General features: G+C 46.1%; 1 protein-coding gene across 4 annotated transcripts in view; it reads left to right on the top strand.

Annotated features, from left to right (window-relative positions):
* Positions 1–19,000, top strand: part of LOC142583405 (fasciclin-2-like) — a 183,285-nt gene that overhangs the window by 113,916 nt on the left and 50,369 nt on the right. For all 4 annotated transcript variants that reach the window (XM_075693855.1, XM_075693856.1, XM_075693859.1 and 1 more), the window contains exon 9: positions 18,153–18,306. In XM_075693855.1, the coding sequence (XP_075549970.1) occupies positions 18,153–18,306 (154 nt within the window). The remainder of the gene's footprint in view (positions 1–18,152; positions 18,307–19,000) is intronic.

Below are 19,000 nucleotides of genomic sequence, written 5' to 3'. Positions count from 1 at the left end.
CTGTTGCCATTGCTAGCAACGTACTTAGGACTAGTTTCTTTGTGCAGCTTGGAATATGGATTTACTGGCACTCATTCTATTTGGCTGAGCAGGGTAGAGGGTTTAAAAAGATCCTTTCAAGGGAATGCACATTCTTTTGCTCGATAACTCTGCAGTTATTGTTGTCATGTGGAAATCGTTACCTGTCTGTGGACTGTAGAAAGGCTGGCATTGACCTTTATACCATACTATTACATGTACTAGCTGCATCAAAGACGCTAGCATATCAGCTGTAACATGCTGTTGCAAGATATGCATGCCGTAGGCGCCGACTACGGGGAGGGCTCAGTGGCCCGATCCCCCTCCGGAGTTTTCCGGTGGGGGCTGAGCCCCCCCTTCCCCCGGGGCAATGCAGAAGACCCCTCGCACACCCCTCCCCCCACAACTGAAGTGCCGTTACCAGAGCTTTGCCACCCACATCGTTTGAGGTTTCTTTTGACTTTCCTCGACCTTTTCACTTAAAATTTTACTGGGGCTAATAGCTTACTGCATCATTGTTGGCACGGACGTGCACAGCTTTTAATTCATACTTTTGCTTTATTTCTGCAAATGCTGACAATAGTAGGACTCGCACATTAGAAGCATTAGCGGTGGCTGCCTCATCCATATTTTTTCACTTCGACATTGTTTTAAATATCCACTGTAAACAGCGTGCACGCGCACAATATATTTAAATGTATACATAGGACAAAGTTTATTCTGTTTTTTAACGAGATGGAGGTAGCCAATTAAAAATTATTTTTACAGGTATGGATAGCCTATGCCTAGAGAATGAATATGTTGCTGTATGTTCACCACGCTTAAAATTGTTTTGCGTGCTTGTTGACCTATATGTTGACCTATGTAAAAAAAGACCTATAGACTTCAGTGACCCCTTCGGCAGAAAGTTTTATTAATGGCATGTGAAATGCACGTGAATGTTGTGTCTCAGTATTGCTTCCCTTTCCGATAAACATTGATAATGACTCATGAAAAAAAAGCTCTTCTAATAATTTACAACATTTATAAGGGATGGAAACACAGTCAGTTGCATGCAAAAGCCATAAATATATACAGGGCGTCCCAGTTAACTATCATGCACCAAGATTTAAAAAAAGAGCAATGCGTTACTCGAACAAAACCTAGTGCATATTGTTCACAGTACTGTGGAGTAGCTGCCAGTCAATTTTTTGTTACTGAGGTTTATTTAGGTAATTGTAATTAATTATCTAACTCGAGATGTACTATCCTAATTATCAAAGTGTCAATTAGGTATTTGAAGGCACAGCCAAGGGATATCTAACTGTGGTATTTTCAGCGACGTTCTAATTGCGCAGTAATTTTTTTTCCGACTGATAAATAAACCCCGCGAAATATGGGGGACACTACGTGACTGCGCTTCCACCCGGATTATAAAGCAGTGCCCTCGAAAGGGCTCCCTCTGAGTTATCCAGAACGAAACAAAAGAAATAAAGAAAAACATGGTGAGCGAGCTAGTGCCTTATTTGCCATGTCCCAACTGAAGTAACATGTGGCGTTTGGTGTTAGTTGGAGACAAGACGTGATAGCTGTTGTCTTAGCGTAGATGAAGTGCACGGATGCTTTCCTTTTTTTTTTTTTGCCACAAAATCTATCATCACAAAAGCAAATTGACAATGTCAGTGAAAAGGTTTAAAGATGTGTTTTGTTTCGTCCCAGTCGCCATGCGTTTCTCTAATGAGCAGAAGGTAAACGTGACTCTTGCCTTGGGATCTGCAAATGGCAACAAGAGGAAGGCAGCAAATATATATATCAATCATGGAAGTGCAGTTGTAGACCAAACGCATCAACTATCATCAGAAATTATGAAAACCTCAGACAAACCAGCAGCTTCAAGAAACAGCAGCGGAGGACTCCATTTTTGTGTTTTAGCCTACGCACGGATGTTCTAGCATTTATAGAATCAAACCCTCATGCTAGCATGTGGCATGTGGCCGTCCAGGTACAAATTTCCAAGTTGTCAGTTTGGAGGATTCTAAGTGACGTCGTTTCAGCCCTACCACCTTAACCAGCACCAATGCTTGGACAATAGAGACCTATAGAATTGTCTAGATTTCTCAAATTGGGTCCTCACAAGAGCCAATGAGTCACCGGACTTTTTGAGCAACATCAGGTACATAGATGAAGCCCATTTTTGCAGAAACGCCCAGGTAAATTTACATAATGCACACTATTGGAGTGAGTCCGATGCACACAGGGTAAAGTGCAATCGGCACCAGCACCAGTGGTCGTTCAATGCCTGGTGCGGAATTTTCGCCAGTGCTATAATCAGGCCCATCTTGTTTGATGACGCACTGACTGGACAGCATTACGTGGATGAAATCCTTTAAGGAGTGGTGGATGTGTTTCTCAGCGAAGTCCCGCTGTCTTGTGTTCCACTTCTGTGGTATCAGTAAGATGGGACGCCAACACACAGCAACAGCTGAGCACGAAACTGGCTTGATGCAATTTTTCGTGTGCAATAGATTGGAAGGGACGAGCCTGTAAATTGGCCGGTAAGGTCACCTGACTTCTCTCTACTCGATTTCTTTCTTTAGCGTTATGTGAAAGATCATGCTTACATGATCGAGACGGACATCAGATTAGTTCAAGGCAAGGATAATGGATGTCTGCCGTAAAATTCTGGCTTCAGTCATCAAAAAAACCGCTGAAGATGTGATAAAACGGACACAGTACTGTGCACCGTATTTACACGACTGTAAGTCGACTCGAATGTATGTCGACCCCCCCATATCGCGCTTGACCGGAAAAAAAAAGATAAGAGAGCATACCTGAGGGCGCATTCGATAACGAAAATTTATTAGTAGCGGACATGGTCACTGGACTACTCGTCTTCACTAGTGCTGCCATCGTCATCGTTGCTGCGGTCCCACAGCGCGTCGTGGTCCAGCGAAATTTCAAATTTGGCAAATGACCGCACCAGGACATCTTGCAGAACAGCAGCCCACGCCAAATGCACCCAATTACACGCAGCCGTCAGGGAGGCTCTTTTGACAGGTCCGGTTGGCGTAATTTCGCAGTCTTCTGCCGCCAGCCACTCGTTGTACTCACGGCGGAGCGGAACCTTAAAATTAAGGCGAAGGTCCGGGCTTGTTTCATGACCACGTCGCACTTCAATGGCAGGGACCGATCACGCATTTCAGCGACGTACGCCGTAAGCTTAACCTACAGCTCCGGAAAGCGTCCAGACTTCGGCACGTGGGAAATTTCTCACTTGCCGTCACAGGGTGAAAATTTTGCTTCGCTGCAGTCGCCACTCTCGCACCACCCGTTTAGAAACATCGAAATTGCGGCCCGCTGCGCAGTGATTTGTTTCTTCGGCGTAAAGGATGGCAGCCCTCTTGAACACTGCTGTGAACGAGTGCCGAACGATTAGTGGGCCTGCAGCACCCATGACGACTGGGGAAGCATAGAAGTTGCACGTAGCCGGCGTTCAAGTGGAACGCGTCAGAAAGTTGGTCAAACCAATACCAATGCCTTTAAACAGAGAAAGAGAAACCCGCGAGCGGTGTCTGCTCTTCCATGAACTACCGATACTCCCCGCAAGCGCCACCGTTCTGAGGGTGCCGCCGCAAATGGGAACAGCGGCGCTTCCATCAAATATCGACCCCCTCCCCCCCGTGAGTGTTGCATGCACTGTAAGACTCTAAAAAATTTTGAAAAACCCTTCCGAAAAGCGAACAAACACGCGGGATAGCGAAAAGATACGGGTAGGGCCATAGAGCAAACATAAAATTGTAACTACGTTGTAGCTCTCGTTGGGTATCGCTTTTTTTGGCGGGGCCATGTTTTGGTTTCGATTGTAAGTCGACCCCCCAACTTCAGACTTTCAAATTTTAAAAAAGGGGTCGACTTACAATCGTGTAAATACTGTAGCTGCAAAAGGAGACCTATTTGAACACGTCCTCTAGGCTGGTGTTCAACGGAGCTTATGAATTCATAGATAATAAGGGCACAATGAAATCTGACGGTTTTCTTTCTTTCTTTCCTTTCCTCTTTTTTTTTTTTTTTCAGACATCCTGATTGCCAATTCGGCTCATTTAAAAGTGGTATATTTACTTTCTTGAATGCATTGGTTCTGCTTTTTCTCTTCACGTTCGTCGCTTCCCGGTCTGTTTATTTCGCTTTTGTTTTTTGACACAAACCTGGTTTTGCAGCATGTGTACACTTTCATAAAAAATAAAACGGTAACATTAAATTGGCTTTGGTTCGAAGCAAGTTTCTGATGCTAAATATAGCTATGCGCGCACTCTTCCGATGCAGTGCAAGCACTGCCGGTATTTTGAAACATTCTATGCCTGTTACATTGCTTTTCGCATTTCTTGTGTGTCGAAGCGGTGCTTCGGCCACGTTATCAATTGACTTTTGTTATCAATGCGATCAGTCGGCCTTGTGAGACGAATAATCAGTGCTACTAGAAATGAGAGGAAGGAATGGCTGTGAAGCCGCAAAACCTGCTGTTGGTGCTCCTTCTGTACGATTATCAAGGTGATGCGCTGTCTCTTCAGGTTTGCAACAGGCACTTTATTTATTTATTTATTTATTTATTTATTTATTTATTTATTTATTTATTTTATTGAGTACCTGCATCGCCTTGGAAGGCATTACAGCAGGGGGGTACATGCATATCTACATCAATTGACACTCATTTGAACACACAAAGCGCGGTAAAACTTTTCATTACATTGTATACCAACAATATTTGATGGGAGAGCATTCCACTCCCTCGTGGTCCTATAAAAAATTCATAACGCAAGGTGTCACCTTTAAAAGGAAATTCAAGGAGTTTCAAGGCATGGTCTCTTCTACATGAGATACTGTATTTACTCGCATAATGATCGCACTTTCTTGTGAGAAAAACTGACGCAAAATCAGGGGTGCGATCATTACATGGGTTGAATTTCCCGCGAAAAGAAAGAATGTTTTTTCGTCCCATGTTTGCTGTGGGACACCAAAATTAATATGGCGGCCAGGCGAAGCAAGCCAAACGTGCCGAACGCGATTTTCTTTCCTTCTCGTGAGTACATTACGTGCATTGAAACAGTTTTTTTCCATGTCAGTAATGAATAATATCGTTAATATCAGCAAGTTTGCGGCAATAACGTAGCCATGTCCACTTTGAGGGGACAGAAACAGATGGGAGCGCTTAGCTGCCAGTGATGTAGAAACACATGGCTGGCATGCTGCAGAAACTGCGGCATGCGTCTTCACTACTGTCCTAATACGGCATGTTTCCGCTAAGGGTGGTTGAATATCTTAGCTGTGTTACAAGCGTCGGCATATGAATAGGGTACACTTTCAACATATCTGTGTAAACGTGGCTACTATCATTGCCGCTTGCGATTTGCTGCGTGCCCACGAGTGCAGATGAGAAGAACCGAAAGGCGCCTTTTTTGTTGTTACTGACCACAACCATTATAAAGCCTACACATAATAAAGGCAATATGGTTGTAGCTTTTTTTTCAGTCATGAAAGTGCAGAAAGTGATGAAAGTAATGAAATGAGGCATCTACTTAAGGATGTTTGGTGCATGTAGGCCGCTTGGTTTATCTTGGAAGAGTTGTTCGCGTAGCATTCGACAGATGGTAAGTGTGATCAATATTAGCTAGACTTGGCACACCACATATCGCTGCGGCAAGTTCGGGATGCGATCACTACATGGGAAATAAAAAAAAAAATCGAATTTTAACGACAAAATTCAGGGGTGCGATCATTATGCGAGTGCGATCATTATGCAAGTAAATACGCTATACGATGGTAATGTAATATATTTGTTCCTGTCAATGCCTGTTTTAGAATAGTAAACACTGTGAAAAAAATTTGAGTCTGAGGCCCTTTCTTCTGTCCTTTAGATCTTGCCAATGAAGTCTGCGCTTGCCTTCAGTAATACTGAGGTTTTCGTCATAATTTCGCAGAACGAATCGAACCACCCTTTCAATCGGCTTATTAGAGGGCGCTGTTTTATCATATGAGTGGGAGTACTCACGTGGTTTTTTTATACTCCACGAGATTTCTTTGCCAATCGGAAAAAATTGTACGCAGTTAGTACGTCGCTCAAAACACCTCATTTAGATGTCCTTTTGGGGTGCCTACAAATGTCTCACTGACATTTCGAAAATTAGGACAGTACTTCTTGAATTACTGCATTAAATCTCAATAATGAAAGAATTACTGGCGGGTACTCCAGTGTCCTGGAAACATTATGCACTAGGTTTTCCTCGAGTGATGCAACTGCTTGCTCCTTTTTTAATTATTGGTGCATAATTGGGGAACACTGTATAATTCACTCGGCAACTGAAATGAGGCCAAGCCAGGTTCACTCATAATCAGAATCAACAGCAGACTCACAAAAAAAAAAGAGAGGGAGAGAGAGAGACTGCAGTTTCACCGCAAAGGTCTTGTATATACACATATAATGCCGTCACTTCAGCGCTCAATTCTTCGAGGTCACACGAATTTCTTCAAGTGGAATGTGTGTATATATATATGGGGTTGGGAAGATGCCCCCCCCCACAGAAAAATGAACTCTCCGCCTATGATGCATGCGCACTTTTTGAAATACTTTGTGCTCTTGTCGACGTGCCGTAGCTGAGAGACTTGCCTGGCATTGCTGTGACAGTGTGATAGAAACCAAATCACGAGTGGTGGGAAAAGTTCAAGGACAGTAGAAACTCAATTGCTCTACAGATAGTACAATCAAGCCCGGTTATATCGAACTCACAAAAAACACCCATCAGTTCAACATCGGGCATAATTCGGTATAAGCCTGCTAAAGAATTGGACATCATAAAACCACATACCATTTATAAAAGCACTTTATTGATGAAACTAGCTTAGTTTCATATGAAATAGTCCTGTATCTTCTACTTGGGCAACTTTGCTGCCTGCGACAGCAGGCACTTCTCCACATTGTCTGAAGAGGTGGAGCAGCTGAGGCCACAACTTTCCACATTCGCACAGAAGTGCCGGACTAGTGCGAGTGCACCGATCACATCGGAGGATATGGGCGAAGGGTCGACGTTGCTTTCCTCATTGTGCCCGCTATCACTTGTGCTCGGTACGACGTAGTCTTCGTTTCCGGGCTCTCCCATGGTCGTGGCACCATCATCCGCACTCACAAACTCATTGACCGTTGATCCATAAACAGCTTCCGGAAATTCTGACAGCTCGCTCCATACTTTGGCAACACCGGCAATGGCTTTAGTCACACTCATCAGAATTATTAGTCACACCGGGCACGTGGAACTTGTGCTGTCTGAAGCAGTTTCGGATGAACCACTTGTACACGGCCACCTCAACGTCTTATATACAGCCATGCGTATGCGTCAGGCGCCACGGGCACCAGGTCGCGAGTTTGTTCGCTTTAGCCCTAATCTTCCCCTTATTCTTCAAGATTGTGCTGACAGTGTTTTTCGGAATCTTGAATGCTGTTCTCACTGCATTAGACTCTATTCGTGGTTTCGAGCTTCATGGCGAAAGACAAATTCTGCCACTTTGCACTAGCCATTACAACAACACTGCGGGAGAAGGCCCATAAGGCGTAAGCACAACGATGTATGAGAGCAGCGAGACAGCTCGCATTTGCACAGCAAGGCACAAGAGCCTCTGATTGGCTGCCTCAGCAAGCGCTACGGACAGGCCAGGATCATTTTTAGCAGGGGCATGTCGACAGCTTGCCCAATGCAGCATGGTCACGGTAAGGATAGCGGGTGGATGGAGCTGCACCACCGTGCTTAGCCACTTTTGGGATGTGTTGGCAGGTTTCCCCGCCCCCACGAGGGAAGCCAACTTCTGGAGGCACTTTTGTGCCACTTGGCGTTCTATATATCGGGAGTCGCTGCTATTTTTGTTTAGTGTAAGTGTAATTTTTGCTATATATACTCATTGTAACTATACCGTTTTCCGGCATTGTTTGATTTACACAATAATTTGATATAAACAAGTTCGATATATAGTAGGACCCCGCTGTTACGTTCCTCACTGCTGCATTTTCCCGGCTGCTACGTCGTTTTCATCCGGTCCCGGCATAGCTTCCATAGGATCCAATGTATAAGGAACCCCGCTGTTACGTAGTAGCTGTGAAAACGTTCCCGCATGATGCGTCGCCACCCGAACCCGCCTGGGCTAAAGTAGGCAATGCGCTCCAACCGCCGTTTTGGCTTTTGACGAGTTTTGACCGGGCTTGGCCGGGCTTGGCTATGCAACTGGCTGCAAGAAGCCGCACGCCAGTTCGAGAGGCCGCTACTAGGTGGCCATTCGTGAAAAATGCTCTCACTATCATCACTGTGATTACGGTCACCGCATAGTTTGTTGGACGGGTCAACTCACAGAGGAAGGAAACTCGGGAGAGGCCCTGACGTCACTCTTTGTGTAGCTATAGATAAAGGGAAGCCGGAAGTTGGCGTTGCTCCGCCTATCAGGCCAGCTCTCCTCTCTTGTTTACATTTCTCGCGAAACCACGCCGCGCTGCGCGCAACCGGGCTGCTCGGATGCGCGCGCTCCGCAGCAATACTAAACAATCGTTACCACGTTAGCATGATTACGCCAAAGAGGGCAAAATTTCCCGCGGATATTCCTTCGTCCATTGCCATTGCCGTGGCGCGGTGACGAGGAGGAGCACAAGCCGCATGATGCCGGGGAGTTGCCAAATCCTAGCTTTGGAGAAGCGGTCGCGGCTCTGGACCTCCTCCGCAGGTACGTCGCACCTCACAGCGACACTGACAGTAATGCGGCCTTCCAGGCTATCGAGAAATGTGTGGTGATTTCTAGCGAGCGAAAGAAATGGCAAGCCACCATTCTAGACTTTTTTAAGTCCTAAGCGCACTCTGTGGAAATAAATTGTCTATAGTTGAAGCTGCACTTTTTTCATTCATTTTCGGAGCTTTCCTCACTGTTGCGTTTTCCCGGCTGTTACGTTTTTTTCCTCGGTCCGGTGAAAAACGTATGAACGGGGTTTCACTGTAGTCACATTCGACTAAAACTAGGGTTCTCTCAAGCTGCCTTTGTGCGTAAGGCTTAGGCGGTACCAAGACAGCAGAAACATGATGACACACTGTTGAATAACCCACTGCGGTGGCTTAATGGCTCTGGTGTTGCGCTGCTAAGCACGAGGTCGCGGGATCGAACCCCGACCATGGGGGCCACATTTTGATGGTGGTGAAATGCAAGAACACCTATCGGGGGCACCTTAAAAAACCCGAGGTGGTCAAAATTATTCCAGTGTTCCCCCACTACTGCGTGCCTCATAAGCGTATCGTGGTTTTGGCACATAGAGCCCTTGAATTTAATTTCAACACTGTTAAATAAGAAACACAACGTTTATTGCTCCAGTGGATTTGCTTGGAAGCAGGCTAGTTAGGACCAGGACTTTTGTTGGGGTCGATCGTGTGGTGAACAAAGGCAGAGCATGACAAAGGATAGGAACGAAATGTTTGCCTGAGGTCCTTCCTTCGTCCTGGCTCAGTCTTCTCCTCTCCGGCATTTGCCGCCCACACCGATTTCGACAGCCCCGCTTTGTTCTTGGCTCGGGCCAACTTGTACGGGGCTCCGTTGCCACGTGACAATCTACGTTTGCGATCGGTATGCAAGAGGGTTGCGCCATTACGCAGAAAGCAATCTTGTTCCCCGTGTAAGAAGAAGGTGTCTGCTCTCCTCACGTCCAAGGCGCGCGTAGGAGCGCAGGAAAACATAAACCTTCACAATTCCCACTAGATGGAAGGGATGATGACTTCTTTGTGGACTGGAAAGGCTTAAGTCTGCTATGGGAACACTGCTTATGAAGGATTAGCGAACCCTACTGTTTGTTAGCGTTACATTGTGGCATCAGTCATGTAGTTCCTTAAAGCAGATTCCTACCTTTCATTTGCAAATTCTACTAGGCATTTATAAACAGATATATGCAGGTTGTCTCATCGATCCCTTTGGATTATTAAAAGCACATTTGAGACTAAGGATCATTGTTGCTTGCAAAGGTTTATGGCAGTTCTAAATGTCAGAAACCTTGCAACAGTCAGATTGTTTTTTTTTTTAATCACCAGAGCTGACTAAGTAACCTTAGTTATGTACAGTGTAGCCACATGGTGCAATTGCAGCATTGAAACCAGCCAGATATAAAGCATTGTGCAATTAGCAAGAGTAATATGAAAACCAAGGGCTCAGGATTTGGTAATGCATGTGAAGACAACATGCAGTGAAACCAGAGGAGACATAAGCAAAAGCAAAATTTCTCTTTTACTTAAACTTTCAAATGCTCTTATGAGAGGGTTAAAATTGAGATAATCTTTGGAATCATACAGAGGGTCTCAACTCTAGTTCAGACACTGTTTCGAGGTTAGCATGCGAAGGCTGGAAACGAAAAAATCTGCACACATACACCGGAGAAATAACTGCATACAACAACAGGAACATTTCTGCAAGAAGCCTCAGTTTGCGAATGCACCATGCTTTCATGTCGAATCTTCGGCCAGCAATTTTCCGCTTCTGGTTACCTACGGGCTGCCAGAACCAGCCAGGGGCAATTTTGGTCTGGCTGCTCTCCGGAAATTCTCTGAGGTGATGAGAAGAGGTGATGAGCGCTCACCGCCATCTTTGTGGGGACTTGACGGATTGCAATACGGGTGCTTGAGGACGTCTTCTGACCTTGCTCAGCCAACTGGCTGCGGTCACCTTCGGGTTTCATTACTTCTATAGCATCGTCTTCTAATAGTTCTGACGCACCATTACGCTTTGTGAGGCGGTGCGATAAGAGCGGTGGCGAACATTTTAATATTATTGATGTTTTTTGGGTCCTGGGAAGAGAACGTCCTTTCCATTCGTCCTGTCTGTGAACAGTGCGCCGCACTCCCATGCGTGCGTGATATCTGCATCGTGTTCTGCGCAAGTTGTAGCCGCTTGTTTCCATCCCCTGTGGTGCCCTTTGGCTTCATCTTTCTCTGGTGGTATCACTTTTCACATCACTTGTGTATATGCAGTAATACCTCATTGTACAGCAGTTGGTGAAGGCGTTACGGCTAGCCAACATTTGCTTCGCCTCTCCGATGCTTATTAGGGCGGCGAGCTCGAAATCTTTGTTCGAACTAGACTGTTGAAATAATGAAAAGCACTAGTTGAGTAATGGCCACAATTATATTAGCATATTGCCCTCATGGTTGATCAATACTGTTTTTCGTGCGAAACTTTTCATTGGTCACAGGCGGCGTGCACTTTCATGCGCCAGATGCAGCCCCAGCTCCTTCAGCACGGGGGCAGAAGAGAAGCACTATCCGCCGAAACAGACTTTCTGAACTCCAAGCCCAAACAGGCCGGCACCAAGTTTTATGCATGTGAGACGTACCCAATATCCTGCTTTTTCGTGTCTTGTCAAATGATGACAGAACGCCAACTCATCAATGTACACCTGTGGGCAACATGATCGCTGTGAGCAGGCATCTTCCAGCGATCTCTTTTGGGGATACGATCACTCACGTCATTTCGCATCCTGGCATGAAACGCATCTGAAACCGTTTAATTACTCTGTGCAAAGTGAGGTTGACAGTGTGCGTCATGTGCCGAGCTGCACGAAATCTTGCTAAAGTGATCGTATACCCAAACGCTTGAGAATACCGTTTCAGCTATTCGACAAATGTAACTGCTTGTCAAGCTGGCAATACGTAAGTGGGCCAACTGTTCCGAGCTAGTGCCGACCTCTCCGTCCGCTCCCATGCTGGTAGCCTGTTTACGTGTATCCAGCTGCCAGCTGTCCCAATGCTTGATTCTGCAAACTTTAGGCAGCTTCAGGTTCTCTTGAGATCTCATCCCACGTGACGTCCCACCGGCACCAGAACTAGCTTGCTGCCGTCTGGCTGCCAGCGGGCTGCCACAACATCGAAAATTGAAGAGGCCCACTGAATGAAGGGACAGCCATTATTGTATCTCAATTGCCAGTGCAGTGTACACACCGTGCAGAGGTTGGGGGTTTGGCTCCCACTGGCCACAAAGTTCTGTTTCTAGCACTTTTGTTTCCTTTTGTTTTAAGAGTATGAAGGTTATCACAAATCTTAACTCTCATGTTCAACAATTAAAGAGTAATTCGTTTCACATATGCTCTCCTTGGCTTTATTGACATTTGGTTTCATGTGCTTGTTACTGTATGTCAAGCCCTTCTGTCTGCTTGATTTTGTTCACACAGAAAACTTGCATACTGTCTGTTCTGTGTATATGTATATTGGCACTCGGCTGTTATACTTGTGTGATGAAGTACAGTGATGCTACTGCTGCGCAAATTGTGCAGAACTGCACCGAGAGGCGAACCCTGCTACATCCTGCTATATTTCAGCAGAACATGAGAAAATCTGCGCCCACCCTGCTCCGAAAGGGTTGCTCAGGCTTTTGAAAACTCAAGTGCCGTTCCCCCGCACCATCGAAAGCAGCTAGGTGTGGACAAGCAGCTGCGTTAACTTCTCGGTGGATTGCGCCAAGCCTTCCCAATTAAGCCTGGACCATATCGCTGTTTCATCCTCAGGTTGTTGTCTGTTTCCAGTACCTTCCATTCCACTGTATGTGGGTTGCTTAGGCAACGGGACAGCATTGCTTGCCAGGCAGCAGCCACTATCGATCATGCTGGCACTGAGTCGGACTACATGCTCCTCTCCTGTATGACCAGTGTGGTATGGTGATCAGTTTCAGGCGTTGTATGGTGTCTCGTTCGATTTTTCGAGCAAAACATAATGTACGCAATGTTGCAGACATAGTGGCAATAAACAATTTTCCCGCTGTTCGTGTTATCGTATATCTTTCCCTTTTGTTGGCAAGGCAGTTTCATTACTTTTAAAATTACGTACGGCGGCTACTAAGAATTTGGTTGACTCTGCACCAAACTACGTAGAACTTTCGATGCTGAATTCTGACCAAGCAGTGCTGGTCAGGCCTAGCTTCATCGTATGGCCGCAGCAGCTTGTTGTTGCAGCAAGGTGGCCTCCAATATGTTGAGACCAGTGTGCATGAGTGTTTGGGTGTGAAATTGGGGACTAGACTGGTGGCTGGAGGCCAAGCGTATGCCAGCAACCACTGCGAACGCTTTCGCCAAACTAAATTCGCGCAACACAGCCTGATCGGACAGCGTTGCAGAGTCAAAGGTCGTATTCATATACAGTCAACGACAGATTTTTCGGACCCTCTAGGGAACGTAAAAACATCCGAAAATTCAGGCAGTCCGAAAAAATGACTGCATGCAAAAAAACTCACCTTTTTTTTTTTCTCGGATCTAGAGGTAAAGGGCGAAGTACCAGGCTTCCGAAACCTTGCCAAAGCATCAGTGAAGTGGCTATAAAAAGAAGGGTTCAAAAAACTGTATGCAGCCGACTGCCGGTTTATTATGTACATGTACATCATCGGGCAGCCAGTGTTATTGCTGCACTGGCTTGAAGAACTTGTTGATTGTTGTTTGGACAGCGTTCCGGTTGCATATGTTCATATTTGCCTTGATCTGAGCAAAGGTAATGTCAGCACTGTACACCGATGAAAGAGTCAACAGTGCTCTCGTCAACTTGGCGCTTGTAGGCGGCACAGGCATTGGCTCCTCATTTTCATCATCGGAGTCTTCCGAATCCCCCACAACCAGACGGACTATTTCCTCGTCAGTCAGTTCTGCGCAGAAGTCGAGCTCGTTGTCAGTGTCAACAAACTGTTCAAAAGTTATTTCCGTGGGTATGGAAACCCCAGTAGAGCGGTGGTTGTTGATCACGTTGTCCATGGGTGGGCACATGTCAATCATGTTGTTGCTTTCAGGCAAGTCTGGTTCCTCTGTAGTGAGTACGAAGCCCACGTGGCGAAAACAGTTGCGAATCGTGTCTTGCCTCACTGCCTTCCATGCGTCCGCAAGCATTCCAACAGCAGACCGAAGATCAACGTTGTAGCCTTCGCCGTTTTCCGCACACAGCACCATGCGGTTTAGTACCCATGAATGGTACAAAAGTTTCAGATTGCGGACGACGCCTTAGTCCATTGGTTGGAAGACTGCAGTTGTGTTGGGTGGCATGAATTCCGGCTGGACAGCCTTCAAATTCTTGATGTGACCATGAGCGGCACAGTTGTCAATGAAGAGCACGACACGTCTGTTCTGAAGCTCAAACTTCCTGTCCAACCTGCGGACGTAATTTTCGGACAACTGCTGAGTCACCCATGCCTTTCTGTTGGCTTCGTACAACACTGGCAGCGTTGCCCCTTTAAAGCACCTCGGGTTCTTTGACTTCCCGATTACTAACAAGGGAAGCTTCTCGCTGCCAGACATGTTGCTGCTGACGAGAACGGTCAGCCAGACAGACATGTTGCTGCCAGGCATGTTGCTGCCGACAAGAACGGTCAGTCGTTCTTTACTGTGCTTGCCACCATGGCATGGGTCACCAGCAAAAGCGAGCGTTCTTTCCGGCAACATCTTAAAAAAAAAAAAAGTTTCGTTGCAGTTGAAAACATTGTTAGCAGAGAACTGCTGCAATAAAGACTGAAGTTTTCCGTTGCGGTACTGCTCAATAACTGCACTGTCGACAGCGCCGCTCTCACCGCACATCTTCTTGAACTTGAGGTCATTCCGATGTTTAAAGTTCCTCAACCATCCATCACTAAATTTAAAATCCTCAATGTCCATTTAAACTGCGAGAGTTCCCGCCTTTTCTTTCAAGATGCAGCCCGAGACCGGCAAACGCTTTGATATCATCGAATCAAGCCACACGACGAGAGCTTCCTCAAGCTTTGGATGAACACCTTGGCTTGCATTTATTTTTGGACACCAGATGGTTTTTCGGCCGCTTCCAAGATCTTGCCCTTGTTCTTGAGGAAATACGAAACTGTTTGCTTAGAAATTCCGAACTCCTTGCTCACGTCAGCCGGCGATCGGCCGCTCACGACTTGCTTAATAATGGCGGCTTTCTTCTCCATCGTTAACCGACGGTACTGCTTTCCGCGCTTCAATGCCATCGGCGAGGACGACGAAGACGGAGTGGGGCCCATCGAAGGCAAGCGAAATCCTCAAAGTTGCGAACAGTGGAGTTCGCTGACGAGCGTCGAAGCACCTAGGCCTAGCGTCACAGAGCACACTTGACACAACAGCAGAACCACACATCACGCTAGCCAAAACGTGGCCTGCGCAAACAAACGAAATGGCGCCGCTCCGGAAACTCCGCTGAAGGCGGAAGTGCGGCAGTGAACATAGCCAGCGTGGCCAGACCAAATCGGTGTGTGATGGCTAGATTCGGCTAGTTCTGGTTCAAAGCAGTGATATGCTTCGGCTGCAAGTCTATTTCCTTCGCAAGTGCACTGCGCGAGGAGCCGAAGGACCTTCCGTCGCGTCAAAAAGTCCGGAAAATTGGACGGCGGGGGGTTCGAGCGTCCGAAACTTCAGATGTCCTTGTACATTTATTCTGTGGGGCTCGTGGCGGTGCCGCGAAGACGTCCGAAATATCAGGCAGGTTCGAAAATTCAGTCGTTGACTGTACAGTACAGTAAAACATTGTTAATTGGGATTTTACGGAACTGAGAAAAATTTCCGAATTAACTGAGTGTCGAATTATCGAGGGTATCAATAAAAAATGCTTGCTACATCAGCATTCCTTTACTTACTAAATGAATTGGCAATTAATGTTTCCCTTTTCCACAAAAGCTGAGCGGATGTTGAAATTCTAGTCATCTTGTTACTGATTACGAACCGCAACGATGAAGGCCTCGCAACATCCTTCGAAGGGCGGCCACGGTACGCGTCTTCATCTGAGATCTGCTGGTGCCAGTGAGCAACAGATAGTCCATCCATCACAATGTAGCCGATGTTTTTCACCCTTAGCAGCTTTACACCGAGCGAAAATGAAACCACTATTTGCTGTGACCGTTGCAAAATAGCCGCGCAACTGGCCGCTTTAGGCACTTTGCGTGTATTCGCGGGCTTCTTTCACGCTCGGAAAAGCACTTGCTATGTAGCACGTATTGAGCAACAAAAAGCTGCATCAGGATTTTTTCACGTTTCTGTACAATTTTCTCATTGACACTTCTATAACATAATTGACACTAATTGTAATTTTTGAGAAGTAGATTAATTCGGACTGATTATGTAGTCGGGTAGAATGAAAAAAAAATCTGTATCTCCAAGCAATGACAAACAACGGCAAACAGCGTTACCTTGGTTCTGTCCAGCTACATGGCATTCGCATATCTTTTCATCATCATCATCATCAGCCTGGCTACGCCCACTGCAGGGCAAAGGCCCCTCCCATACTTCAACTACCCCGATCCTGTGCTAATTGTGTCCATGTTGTCCCTGCAAATTTCTTAATCTCATCTGCCCACCTAACTTTCTGCCGCCCCCTGCTACGCTTCCCTTCCCTTGGAATCCAGTCCGTAACCCTTAATGACCATCGGTTATCTTCCCTCTTCATTACATGTCCTGCCCATGCCCCCCCCCCCCTCCCATTTCTTCTTCTTGATTTCAACTAAGATGTCATTAACTCGGGTTTGTTCCCTCACCCAATCTGCTCTTTTCTTATCCCTTAATGTTACACCTATCATTCTTTGCAAAGCTCGTTGCGTCGTCCTCAATTTAAGTAGAACCCTTTTCGTAAGCCTCCAGGTTTCTGCCCCGTACGTGAGTACTGGTAAGACACAGTTGGTTGTATACTTTTCTCTTGAGGGATAATGGCAACCTGCTGTTCATGATCTGAGAATGCCTGCCAATCACACCCCAGCCCATTCTTATTCTTCTGATTATTTCAGTCTCATGACCCGGATCCGCAGTCACTACCTGTCCTAAGTAGATGTATTCCCTCACCACTCCCAGTGTCTCGCTACCTATCGTAAACTGCTGTTCTCTTCCGAGACTGTTAAACATTACTTTAGTTTTCTGCAGATTAATTTTTAGACCCACCCTTCTACTTTGCCTCTCCAGGTCAGTGAGCATGCATTGCAGTTGGTTCCCTGAGTTACTAAGCAAGGCAATATCATCAGCGAATTGAAAGTTACTAAGGTATTCTCCATTAACCCTTATCCCCAATTCTTCCCAATCCAGGTCTCTGAATACCTCCTGTAAACAAACGCGCTGTGAATAGCATTGGAGAGATCGTATCTCCCTGCCTGACGCCTTTCTTTATTAGGATTTTGTTGCTTTCTTTATGGAGGACTAAGGTGGCTGTGGAGCCGCTATAGATATCTTTCAGTATTTTTACATACGGCTCGTCTACACCCCAATTCCGTAACGCTGCCATGACTGCTGAGGTTTCGACTGAATCAAACGCTTTCTCGTAATCAATGAAAGCTATATGTAAGGGTTGGTTATATTCCGCACATTTCTCTATCACCTGATTGATAGTGGGAATACGTTCTACTGTTGAGTAGCCTTTACGGAATCCTGCCTGGTCCTTTGGTTGACAGAAGCCTAAGGTGTTCGCGATTCTATCTGCGATTACCTTAGTAAATACTTTGTAGGCAACCGACAGTAAGCTGAAAGGTCTATAATTTTTCAAGTCTTTGGCGTCCCCTTTCTTATGGATTAAGATTATGTTGGCGTTCTTGCGAGATTTCGGAACGCATATCTTTTAGCTCTGGCTAAAGTTAGGTGGGACACCCTGTATACATTTCTGCACATACTGAGGACGTGTCCGAAATTGGAAAATACCAGAATCATGCAGTGGATTTGTCTTCCACTTGAGCAAGATTATATAGTATAAATAAGGATGCTTTTTTTTTATTGAGACACACTGCTGTAAGTCTTTGGGCAGAGTGTGAAAGTGGCTGTACAAAGAAAAAAGACGGCGTTGTCTGTTTCTTCATCACAATGGCCGGCGCTGCTGTAGCAGTGGCACAGGAAGAGGAATGATAAGCCGTGGCTGCACGAGAGCAGCCTCAGTCCAGGGGAAACATTTCAACAATGAGGCTTGTCTTTGTCAGACTAGCCCTTTTGCCAAAACGTTACCTCAGAGGTGAGGCATTCCTTGCGCGGGCCTTGTTGACCTCTTCCACTCAGTCAATTGTGAAACATTTTTTCCTGTGCCCATGTGTGTGGGGACCCTGCATTATACAAAAAATTATTGCGAGTTAAACTGGTCTTGGATAATTGACCCTCTGTGCCTCTCTTCTTGCAGCATTTCAAGTTTCAGGAGACCCAAAACGACCAGCAGGAAACGGTGTTGACAATGACCGCGATGAGCGCGACACGAGAGATGGACGGCCTCTACTATTGCTCAGCAGAGAACAAGGCGGACAAGGTGGAGCGGGTCGGGCATCTCACCGTGCAGTGTATGTCGCAACTTTGTTTTTTGCTCGTGCTTTATTTCTGGTTGTCATCAAGAATGTTGTCGCATATCGTATTTACTCGAATGTAGCACGACCGTGATTCTCACCCGAGGGTCGACTGCAAAATAAATGTAAAATGAAACTACGAATGTAATGTGAGATGAATGGAAAAACAGATAGTACCTTTATTAAAGGAATCACAATTTGGAAATGAGTTTTCTTAACTCATCAGTGTCGTCTGAGGAGGAGACAGTGATTTCTTTGGGTGGTATTCTCGAGTGTTCACCTTCGTAGGTGGCTTAACTATTGTGAAATTTTTCACGACTCGACACCGAACATGTCCCCGACAAGTGTATCTGGCACTGGGCCAAGCTCGTTATCTTCACGCAGCATCAATAGCACTCTCAGCTGTATACCTCAAGGGGTTCGGTACCGAGCCGAACCGAGCCTCGCGAATGTGAAGCTATCTACGAAAGTAATCGCCCGGGAATCGAGCCATCTTTCGTGCGCCGTACCAGGCCACTACGAAGTCAACAGAACCCTTTTGACTGACCTCTGCATTTAAAGAAAGCATCCCGTTGGCCCCACCATCCGTAAATCACAGACTCGACTTGTTGAGGCAGAGCTACGGCAGTTTCCCAGCTCCTTGGCCATCAAAATTGCTCATCTCTCAAAGCCAACACCATACCATATGCAC

Source organism: Dermacentor variabilis, chromosome 5, assembly GCF_050947875.1.
Source record: "Dermacentor variabilis isolate Ectoservices chromosome 5, ASM5094787v1, whole genome shotgun sequence".
Lineage (NCBI taxonomy): Eukaryota > Metazoa > Arthropoda > Arachnida > Ixodida > Ixodidae > Dermacentor > Dermacentor variabilis.
This window is presented reverse-complemented; position numbering and strand designations above follow the sequence as displayed.